The sequence below is a fragment of the Nicotiana sylvestris genome, chromosome 3, assembly GCF_000393655.2.
Source record: "Nicotiana sylvestris chromosome 3, ASM39365v2, whole genome shotgun sequence".
Classification (NCBI taxonomy): Eukaryota; Viridiplantae; Streptophyta; class Magnoliopsida; order Solanales; family Solanaceae; genus Nicotiana; species Nicotiana sylvestris.
This window is the reverse complement of record NC_091059.1, coordinates 168,396,516-168,407,783: the sequence shown is the minus strand read 5'-3', so window position 1 is coordinate 168,407,783 and position 11,268 is coordinate 168,396,516. Positions and strand designations below refer to the sequence as shown.

Sequence of the window (11,268 nt, the reverse complement as noted above, 5' to 3'; positions counted from 1 at the left end):
TCAGCATATATCACAATATATGTTTAGAAATAAGCAGTACTAATACTTCATACATCTTTATTTTTTACTTGTCCACTATACTTAAAGAAATATTTACTTTTACTTGTTCCGTCTGAAAAATCAAGAGATAATTAACCATTTTATACATATTTTTTCCTTAATATTAAGTACTGCTACTAACCATTTCCAAGAGATTTGGAGTGTGCCTAGTCAAACATTAGTAAAGCGTAATATAATAAAATTATTATTTTATTATGCTTATTAAGTAATGTGCATAGACAAGTAAAAATGGACGGAGGAATGATTTTGATGATAATGAGTCTCTATCTAGGATTTACTGTAATATACAAATCTTTTAACATAGTAGGAGTAATAAGAAAATGTAAGATCAACTATCAAAATACTGCTCATTGACTCATTTCACTCGATCCAGTCACCGTATAAAAGTTCAGGTTTCACAATTAAAGATTTAAGATTTTTTTGGCTTTTGGCATTGTTGAAGATTAAATTACTACTAACAATTGAAGAAAAGGGGGTTAAAATTTGAAAAATAACAAGAGTTTGTGAGGAAGCCATTTTTAGAAGAAAAAAAATAAAGAAAAGCCATGAGTTTGACGTGTTTGGTAGACGTCCACTATTTTATCAGACTACAATTCCGATATAGCGCCACCACCAACCAAGCCAAGTCCTGCTCTTCTTCTGGAAATTTAATACCTGTACAAACAAGAAACAAATTAGAAAACCTCATCATATTTAATTCTCGTCAAGCCCTTAGCCTTACTCTCCGTCAATATCGTCGGCTTCTGACTTCTTTTCTCACTTCAACAACTCGACGAAAACATTGTTCAAAGCTTTTCGTAAAATCAGCCATTCATATTTGCTTGAATAAACTGCCTACTTTTTTTTATTTTTTATTTCTGCAATAATTATTATCCATAGATAGCATTGAACTTCTGCAAATCTTTGCCATAATACACCTTCTTCTTCTTCCTTCTTCATATTGGTTAACTTAAAAAAAAAACAAAGTTCAAAACCCATATGGATCCAAGGAATGGCTATTGCCCACAAACTAAAACTTTCCATAGCCTAAGACAACCAGTCCCATTGCCACCGTTAACAGAACCTCTTTCTATCATCCAATACACCCTCTCTCTTCTCAACTCACCGACCACCGGAATCAATGTCAACGCCACCACTTTCCTTATTGACGCCACCACCGGCCACCGCCTCTCTTACGCCGACTTCCTTCAAAAAATTCAATCTCTTGCTTCTTCTCTCCAAACCCGTTTTCCTTCCCTTTCTAAAAACGATGTCGCTTTTGTTCTCTCCCCTCCTTCACCCCATATTCCAATTGTATACTTCGCACTCCTCTCTCTAGGGATTGTTGTTTCTCCAGCTAATCCACTGTCTTCCACTGCCGAGGTAAGTCACATGATTCAGCTGTGTAAACCCGCCATTGCTTTTGCAACTTCCTCTACTGCCGTTAAACTGCCGTCGCTTCCCCTTGGCACTATTCTACTCGATTCCCCTGAATTCCTCGCCATGATTCAAGCTCCCGTTTCTGCTCCCGTCTCTTACCCAATCATTCACCAGTCCGATTCAGCTGCTATTCTCTACTCTTCTGGAACTACTGGGAAAGTAAAAGGTGTTGAGTTAACTCACCGGAATTTAATCGCGTTAATAACCGGTTTGTACTACAACAAATTCAATAATGCTGCTGATGAAGGTGAAAAGGCGGAGCAAGAGGTGTCGTTCATGACGTTGCCGATGTTTCACGTGTTTGGATTTTTTATGCTTATTAGATTAGCGGCGTTCGGGGAGACTGTGGTGATAATTGAGAGATTTGATTTCGAGAAGATGTTGGAGGCGGTGGAGAAGTACAGAGTTACGTACATCCCAGTGTCGCCGCCACTGGTGGTGGCAATGGCGAAGTCGGATTTGGCGTTGAAGTATGATCTCAGCTCACTGAAGCTGCTGGCGTGCGGCGGAGCGCCGCTGGGGAAGGAGGTGGCAGAGCGGTTCAAGAGCAGGTTCCCTAACGTGATGATAATACAAGTATGTGTTCGGTTATCACGCGCTAGATTTGGCGTGTGTTTGTGAATCTGAAACAGTAACCTCTCATGGGATGCTTCTTTTTCTCTTTCCGAATATCTCATGGAATCCCTTTCTCTTTTATCTGTGAATTAAAACTGTCGTAGCCCGTATTTTTTACTATTACTTTACTAATATACATAAACGTGAAGATATTTTATTTAAGTAGGAGTAATTAACAAGAATTAGAAAGTTGCTGAAATTAAGTGTTGGAGTGACAACCTTGATCAGAACCAAGATTCCAGTCCCTGGCTCCCAGCAGAGACAAGACTGAATTCTACTCATCTATCTAAACCTTGATGGGCAAATTTATCGGATAGCTATGTTGGTGGGGGTTAGCAGGTATGCATAGATTAATTGAGGTGCAACAAAATTAAAAAGAAAATCAAACTACCAAAATATTAGAACATAAAATGCTAAATGTTTAGATAGAGATGGTACATGCGAACTAGAAATTAGGTGAAAGATTTCTGGTAAGTGGAGAAGCATAAGGAAAATACTTATGAGAGTAACTATTTGTTCTGTATTTGTGTTATATGCCATGATGTGTGCATATTGTGCTTGCATCTAATGATATGACACAATGTTTTGTTTAATGTGTTCAATTGTGATGCATCATAGGGATATGGTCTGACCGAGACTACTGGAGGAGCAACAGGGATGAGTGGCCCTGAGGAATCAGACCGGTATGGATCTGCTGGTCGCCTTGCTGTGAATGCGGAAGCTAAGATTGTTGATCCTGATAGTGGAGAGACCTTACCTCCTGGCCAGCGTGGAGAGCTTTGGATACGTGGGCCAACAATCATGAAAGGTGATGCTTACATATATAAGACACAGAGTCAAAATGTTAAGTTGTGGACATGGATCTTTCTCCACCTACTGCTACTTTATGGCAAGAAGTTATTACAAACATATATTTTTGTAAAAGGATAGTTCAGCTATAATTTTATGGATCAAGTTGAAGACGATAAGTAAGGCTGCATTCATTGCCCAAATATGGCATTGGCTCCTGCATATATAGTTGTTAATTCACCTTCTGGTTGTGCAAATATGGGCCTTTGAAGTTGATGAATTTGCAAGGATTACTTTAATGGCTTGACATTATTTATATTCACAGCCTTTGCTTGCTTTTTGTCAGTCTGTTCCCCTTTCCTTTCATTCCTGTAATACAGAAGAATGTTGCTTCAGGAACTAGGCATTTCAATGATAGCTTTGAACTAGGATTTCATCAATAACTTACGATTTGCAGATTGAGTTAGTAAGTAAAGTCAAAAGCAATTCATTGTTTTAAAAATTTAACTAGTATAGTTTACTAATATGCCACAATCGAGAAGTTTCCTTGTAATATTTTTTATTGATATTGCTGAGTGTTGTTGATTTCATTCAAGGAGGCAAATATGAAAAATAGTGTACGTGATTGCAAATATATATGATCTGAAACATACTTTTATGTTGTTGCTACTATATTTGTTTCCAATATGGCCTTTATAATACCCTTTCAATCAAACTTGAATTCTGAAAGAGAATGGTGGTGAATGGCAGGCTATGTTGGAGATAAACAAGCAACCTCAGCAACACTCGATTCAGAAGGTTGGCTGAAAACTGGCGATCTCTGCTATTTTGATGCAGATGGGTTTCTATATGTTGTCGATAGGTTAAAAGAACTGATAAAGTACAAGGCGTATCAGGTAGTTAAATTATAGCTGATCCTGTTTCAGTTGTTATTCGTATGCAAACTTGTTATCTCTCCTCTCTTACTATGTTACTGCTTCAGTATCTTATGAAACGATGAACTTTCAGGTACCCCCTGCTGAACTTGAACATTTGCTTCAATCAATTCCTGATGTTGCTGATGCAGCAGTTATTCCGTATGTAATCCTATCTGCCTCCCTCTGCCGCCTTCCCAATTCTTGTGCCATCGCTATGTACTCATGTACCAGTATGATGGGAAAATCATAAACTTTTTGAAAAATTTACATTTGATTTCATTAAAAACTCACTTCTAGCAATACAACTTAACCAATGGGCATTATTGTTCAAAAACTTGCAGTCCAGCTTCCTCTTACAAGACTACGTATTCGTACTCTCTCTCTAGTATTTAACTAGTATCACATTTGTAATAGAATCTTCTTAACACATGTCTTTCACAAATTTGGTCTGGAAATTCTACTTTCTCTTTGGGTTTTTAACTTGTTGATACTTAGGCTTTTAGAACATCAGGTGAGTCTTTGGTCCACTGTACTGTGTAGTTGCAGAGTTACAGCATCTGTTCTTTTAGAAGCTTGTGTCTTTACCTTTATTTCTACATTTTCATACTAATAAAATGATAAAAAGGAAAAGGAGTGTCATATAAAGTATAAACTCATAAATATTTATAGTTCTTATTGAAGCCCAGTATTTCAATATGTGATTTTTAGCCTGGTAAATCGTTCATCTCGATTTACATTTCTTTCCCATCTTTCATTTCATGGCACGAGTAGCCTCATTCATTGTCATTCTTGGCACTTGGCCGTATCTTACAATTCAAGTTTCCCTTTTTACATGTTCAATAACATTATCATGGCAACAATAAGGCCTATCAAGTAAGGCATGTTCACACACAAGAGAAAAGCTCGGAAATTCTAAGCACATAGAGACTTTGCATACGAATTGACACAACAATCTTTATTCAATTTCTTTGACACGAGTTCTTAACCTTTCTCAACACATATTCCACATTGTTAAACATATTCACATTGGAAGATAAGACATGATAAGCATTTGACACACATATTGAACACATATTCTACCACACGACACATTTGGGATATGCAATTCTAGTGTGCTCAATTTGGGGACTTACACCGATTCCACAGACACCAGAGGATTTCGATTCTGGGAATTCTGTTATGCGAAGAAAACTAAGCAATGGCAAAAGCAATTGAAGCAATTGTTTTGCCATCTAAATAATCTTTACTAGCTCTGAAGGTGGCAACGGAATATGAATGAGGCACTGATGTGTCGTGTGTGTGTCTCTCTCTCTGTCTGTGTATTTTAGTATTCGGCCACTCGTGGAAATTATAAGCTTCCCAAGCAGATCTTGACTCTCAATTTCAGTTCATTTTTGATATTCGAACTCCTAATACGATCTTTTCGTTTCACCTGAATCTAGATATCCCGATGAAGAAGCAGGGGAGATTCCTATGGCTTATATAGTCAGAAGACCAGGAAGCACTATTAGTGAGTCGCAAATTATAGATGCCATCGCAAAACAGGTATGCCTCTAACCGAATATAAAACCAAAACCGTTTTGCTTGATCATTGCATTAGTATATGTAGAGGATAAGTGAACTCTCTGAGTGTTTATGGCACCAGAAATTAAAATGAACTATCAAAATCTGTATCATGTTGCTTTGATGTGTTCCAGATATGGCTATTTAATTTTGAACTGGCACATTCTGTTGTCCATGTAAACAACAGATCCATATTGTAACCAGAAGTTACCTTGCAGGTGGCACCATACAAAAAGATACGGCGTGTTGCATTCATCAACGCAATACCAAAATCTCCAGCAGGAAAGATTTTGAGAAGAGAACTCGTTAATCATGCCTCTAGTGGTGCTTCTGCAAGATTATGACGGAACAATTACATATATCTACATAATTTTAATTACCAGTTCAATATTAATGTATAATATGTTGTTTTAAGTCTTCCACGTCACCTTATTGCATCAATGTATTTTCCTATGAAGCTCATAATTTAAATTACCAGGTGTTTTAAGTTTTATGGAGCAATAATTCACAGGAGGCAAAGTGCCTTCTTTTGATGTCATGGATAGGGTGATCAATTGTTATATCTTTTTTCTCTATATTTAACAGAATTTTCTGTCTTACACTTGTCTGTTTATACAAGTAAAGCACTTCTAATGTAATAAGGCAAAAGCGAAATACAGTCACTCGCTTAGGTAACAAAATACTTAAAAAGTTTCCCCAGATGTTCAAGAATTGCAAATTTATATACAAAATTGATAGATAAGGGTAAAAACAGAGTAACTTGTATTCTAAACTTTGGCAAGGTGCCTTACCTTTTCTTGTATTCTTAAAAAAATAATATTAAAATCTTTGTAATAGAACGTGCATACCGTCGTCAAACATCATTGTATAATACTTCTCCCCGTAAAAAAGAAAATGAAAAGTTAATAAAAAAATAAAGAGGAAACAAAGAATTTGATACAGTCATATGAAATGTTGCTTTCTGAAGCATAAACCTTAGGCTACTTGCTAACGTCTCTTGTGTCAATTTAGTTGAAAAAACTTACGAGCTATCATCAATAACCCAAAACCTCGACTTTTTCGGCACCTCATTCGGGTCATGGCCGCCGTCGAACGCCGTCCACCGGAACCCGACGCCGCCGACGCCGACGACAACTCGATTCACGTCTCGCTTATAGACGCTATTCAAAACTTCACTGATCTCGACATTTCCTTAAATAAGCTTGAACGCTTTCTCCGAGTTTTAGGCTTTTGTCAGTACTCTATTTTAAGCACCGGTCTCTCCTGGCTGGCCTTTTTTGTCATTTCAATTATTGTGCCTCTTCTCGTAGACTTCAGTTACTGCTCTAATTGTGAGCGGTATAAGATTGATCACTTTGAGCTCGAGGTTCTTGTAAGCCAATCTATTGCCGCCGCCACATCGTTGCTGTGCATCTCACACAATCTTCGTAAATATCGCATCAGGAAATTGCTTTTCGTGGATCGATACCATGGTCAATTGACTCAGTTTAGTGCGCTGTACCTCAAGAAGATACGGGTAAGTGTTCAATTCAAGCCTAATTTTTTGTTAATCTCACATCAACAATTTCACCCAAAATGGCGTCCATATTTGTTTAGCTACTTTCCCAACTTATTTGGCTTTGTTTGATTGGGTACACAGTTTAAGAAAGAAACAAGTAGTTTGTGTGGTTATAAATCTATAGTAAAGTAGAAAGTTTAAAGTTCTAAATATATGGAACGGAATCATTCTTTTTTGACAAACTAAAAAGCGAAAGTATGCTTCATAAATTGTAAAATCGAAATAGTATGCTATTGGAAGTACTGTGTACACCAAACTATATTAGCTTACCATGGCTAAGTGATTTAATGAAGTGAGAGTATATGTTAATTGGCCATGGTAAAGTGAGAAATATATATACATATGTTATGAATCTATTGGTTTGGCGTAAGTAACTGGTGTTTTCAGGAATCTCTAAGCGGGTAAGTTTTTACCATTCCAACACGATGTTTCTCCCTTTTTCTCATTCTGATTCTGGCAAATTTGTTGTTTTCAGGCCTTTTATTATTTGGTGGTTTCATGGATGACAATTTGCTTTTTGCTGAAGATAACTCGTGAAGTCACTAGGGCTGTGTATCTTTACAATGGTTCTGTGTTGTGGTCAATTGGAATTGTGGTTGCTTCACTTGTATCATGGGCATATTCTACCATTATCTTTCTTGTAGGAACTGCTCTGTTTCATCTAGTGGGCAATTTACAAATTATACACTTCGAACATTTTGGCGAGCTTTTGGAAATGGATATGGATGTCTCAGTTTATATCAATGAACATATGCGTCTGACTTATTATTTGTGTAAAATTAGCCACAGGTTTAGAATGTTCCTCCTACTGGAGTACTTGATAATCACAGCCAGCCAATGTACAGTTCTATTACAGACAACTACAAATCGAGGAATTATCAACTTCATAAATGCTGGTGATTTTGCGGTATGCATCTTGATATTAAGTACCATTCACACAATCACTTGGTTTCACCGTACAGTTCTTAAATTGTCTGTCTGCATCTACTGATACTATAGAATTTTAAGGCCCCAAATTTTTTGTAGATAATGCATTTATTCAACAAGTTCAAATCCCAGTTCAGATTGGCTTACAGTAACTTGATTGTTCAGGATGTAATCTTCTTTCCCAGGTGAAGGGGAACCCATGGGAATGCTACTTTTAAATTTCTCGGCATGTTAGTTTATATGAAGCGCCGAGAAGTGCATTCAAAATCTTTGAGACTTGTGTATCTAGACCATCAAATCTTGTACCTGTCTTTACTTTTTGAACTTACGAAACAATATCATCATATTAGTGGTTATTCTCTACCATAGTATATTAAAACTGTTACTTGGCTAATCGTATTATTTCTATTGAACTTCATATTCAGGTATTATCAATTGTTCAACTGCTTGGACTAGTTATATGTCTGAATGCAGCTGCAAAGATATCGCATAGAGCACAAGGCCTTGGATCAGTAGCCAGTAGATGGCATGCACTAGTTACATGTAATAACAATGACACTTCTGTCTCCGGACTTCCATCTGATGGTAAAAATGGTGAAACACCAACAACAGTGAGCCAGTTGCCTGTAAACTATTCAGAAGGTGATCTGGAATCCGCTGATTGTATGCCTCCACCTACAAACATACAACTCACTTCTACTATGTCGCCATATCACAAGAGACAAGCATTCGGTATGCAAAACCAAACTTCTGCTGAAATTTGTACTGCTTGTATGCTTGTATTATATTCCTATTATGCCCAAGTGGAAAGGGAATTTTGCAGCTTTAATGACATGATTCACTGAGGCAATATAAGAGGTCTGTTTGTTCAACATAGTATGAAGTAGCATCTAGTCCACATTGTTATAATGATTGATGTACCTGCATAACGCATTTGCCATAGTCTCTTTTTAGATCCTCTTTTGTTACCTTCCTGCATTTGATTGGCGGTGTGAGTTCTCTAACTGGAATGACAGCACATAACAAAACAAGAAACAGCGTGAATGTGCCTATTTTATTTATTTATTTGCTTCACATGTTTCCTGTGCTGAAAACTTTATGACCCTTAGGGTACCAACCTGTCCTGTGAAGTGTCTTGGAATGCCTATATAGGTTTTAAAAAGACATGAGATCGGTATCTCATCTACAGATCTACTACTGAAAAGCTACTCTGATGCTTTTACATTGAATTTTTTTCAGTTTTTCTTTTTTGGATGTTGCATTTTCGCAGTTTGAATGCTTTTCATTGAAAAATTGCAAAGTTATGCTTTTCATGTTTCCTTATAGAAACCAAAGACGCGTACTTTTTTGGCTAGAACTTCCTTCTTCTTTTTGATTATTTTGCTTTAAATAATTATTGCTTTGGATTTTAAATCTTTCTGCTCATGAGCAAAGTCAGGTGAAGCGAGGGTCTAAACTGCCAGAAATACTAAGTTTTCAGGACAAACTGTATTTAATAATAATCTCAATAGTCTTTGTTACTCCAAAAGAGAATTACGTAGTTATCAGTACTAGTCTCTTGTCAGACAGTTGAGTGAAGCCCCTAGATAAAGGGGTCTCATAAGATTAAGCACTTCAAGTTAAAACAAGTGCTGTGGGCATAGTATTTACAATTTTCTAGATGTAGTGGGACTATGATGCATAGCTTGATGTTTGGTTTTGGGACCTCTGGAGAAGTAGAGTTGGATTTTCAGATCTCTAGAGAAGCAGATTTGGAAGGTTGGGAATATGCTGTGTAAAATACCTGCGGTTGTATTTTATGTGTCCTGTAACGAGTGACAATCATCGGTTTAGCTCACCCAAACTTCCATTACATTCTTGTTTTTCTTTTTTAAATGTATATCCTTCTCACTATCTTCGAATCAAATCCATGTGAACAGCGGTAGAATCCCTTAGCTTTCCTTTTTTTTTTCCTCTGACAGCAAATAAAATCTTGTTTGCTTTATCTTTCCAGTGGCTTATGTGCAGTCTAACCATGGTGGTTTTAGCATTTTTGGATGGATGGTCGATCGATTACTCATTAACACACTTTTCTTCGTTGAGATGACGTTGGTTACTTTTCTACTCGGGATGACTCTAACAATAAAAGTTAGGTGACATACACCGACTGTAACAACAACAGCTAAATGTTGCATACAAGCAACTCCAATTAATACTTCATGTGCTTTGCAGCTCTCCTCGAGTTTCTCTTCAGGTGAAAGCTAGAGCCATAACCTTTTGCTTCTCCGTATGATGATATATACCTGATTCCCTTGTATTTTGGATATCAGTTTTTATCATGGTCCAAAATAGGGATGATATCTGTAAGAACACGACAACTGTGTTATTTATTTCTTTTTTTCCCTCATGAAACATCAACTGTACTCTTGACTAAAACAATGTTGTGCAACCTCTGTAAAACAAATTTTACTGTATCATATATTCCAGCGCTGCTTTTCTTGTTTTGTAATCAACATCACAACTCATGCATTATCTTATTTTTTTCATGGTTCTTTTCCTTTTTGCCCTTTTTTCCCCCTTCTTCTTTTTGGGGGTGGAGGGGTTTATTTATGTGATCCATATATTACTCAGCTTACGATCAAAGTTGGTGCTTAATTATTCTTCCTTTTAAAAACCTCTTCCTACCGATAAAATGTACGGTTCACTGCTTGACTGATGGGAGTTTGGAATATGAAACTTAGCTATAAAACTAAAAGCTCCGGTATTTCCAGTAAAGCAAGGCGCTGTAGTAAATCAGGATCTTGGTTAGTTTTTTATGTTTCAAGGATCTTTTTTATCTTGCTTGAAATTTATAAACTGAATAACTTATGAAATAAAGGGATCTGAGAAAAAGAAACAGTTTCAACTGGACACTTTTGAAGTCGGCTATATGAATACTCATTAACTATGTTATTCCATTTAAATCATCTCCTCCCAAGATTATGCGAGTACAAATATGACGTTTTTTAACCAACTTATAACTTTGACCATACGGTGGGTAATTTCTCTGACGGTATCTATCTAACATGAAGATACGACTCAAAATAAATGATTGATGAAATTCAGTGTGAATTGACAACAATAACAACAACAAACCAAGTGAATTCTCACAAGTGGAGCTTAAGGAGGGTAAGATGTTTATGTATAGGCCAAAAATTATCTTAGTTATGTTTAGACCACGTCAGCATTAAGAGGGCCTTCGAGGGCAGCAACGTTTCATCAATATGACTTCTACAAAAGATAGATTCAAGGTCGAGGTGATCTTATAAGAGATGAAGGGCTAGGTCGAGGAATCAACAGAGATCAAGGTCGAGGACGAGCACTCTTTTTGAACAGAGTAATAGCGACTAGTTTTAGGAAGACTTTAAAGAGAATATTCCAATGAATATTCCAATGAATATT

At 36.8% G+C, this 11,268-nt stretch overlaps 2 protein-coding genes across 2 annotated transcripts; both read left to right on the top strand.

Annotated features, from left to right (window-relative positions):
* The first annotated feature begins 671 nt into the window (after window positions 1–671).
* LOC104237912 (4-coumarate--CoA ligase-like 9) lies at window positions 672–5,856 on the top strand. Its single transcript, XM_009792146.2, has 6 exons — window positions 672–2,055; window positions 2,713–2,902; window positions 3,634–3,779; window positions 3,892–3,959; window positions 5,243–5,345; window positions 5,582–5,856. The coding sequence occupies exons 1-6, from the start codon at window positions 1,039–1,041 to the stop codon at window positions 5,705–5,707; spliced, it is 1,650 nt and encodes a 549-aa protein (XP_009790448.1). The 5' UTR covers window positions 672–1,038; the 3' UTR covers window positions 5,708–5,856.
* Window positions 5,857–6,340: 484 nt separating this feature from the next.
* On the top strand, window positions 6,341–10,340 carry LOC104237913 (uncharacterized). The gene is made up of 4 exons (XM_009792147.2): window positions 6,341–6,879; window positions 7,397–7,828; window positions 8,274–8,580; window positions 9,842–10,340. The coding sequence occupies exons 1-4, from the start codon at window positions 6,442–6,444 to the stop codon at window positions 9,982–9,984; spliced, it is 1,320 nt and encodes a 439-aa protein (XP_009790449.1). The 5' UTR covers window positions 6,341–6,441; the 3' UTR covers window positions 9,985–10,340.
* Window positions 10,341–11,268: the final 928 nt, after the last annotated feature.

Coding starts and splice junctions, on each gene's coding strand:
- LOC104237912 (XM_009792146.2), top strand. CDS start 1,039: ATGGATCCAAGGAATGGCTATTGCCCACAAACTAAAACTTTCCATAGC. Junction 2,903..3,633: donor TGGGCCAACAATCATGAAAG/GTGATGCTTACA, acceptor GGTGAATGGCAG/GCTATGTTGGAGATAAACAA. Junction 5,346..5,581: donor TAGATGCCATCGCAAAACAG/GTATGCCTCTAA, acceptor GTTACCTTGCAG/GTGGCACCATACAAAAAGAT.
- LOC104237913 (XM_009792147.2), top strand. CDS start 6,442: ATGGCCGCCGTCGAACGCCGTCCACCGGAACCCGACGCCGCCGACGCC. Junction 7,829..8,273: donor TAAATGCTGGTGATTTTGCG/GTATGCATCTTG, acceptor CTTCATATTCAG/GTATTATCAATTGTTCAACT. Junction 8,581..9,841: donor TCACAAGAGACAAGCATTCG/GTATGCAAAACC, acceptor TTATCTTTCCAG/TGGCTTATGTGCAGTCTAAC.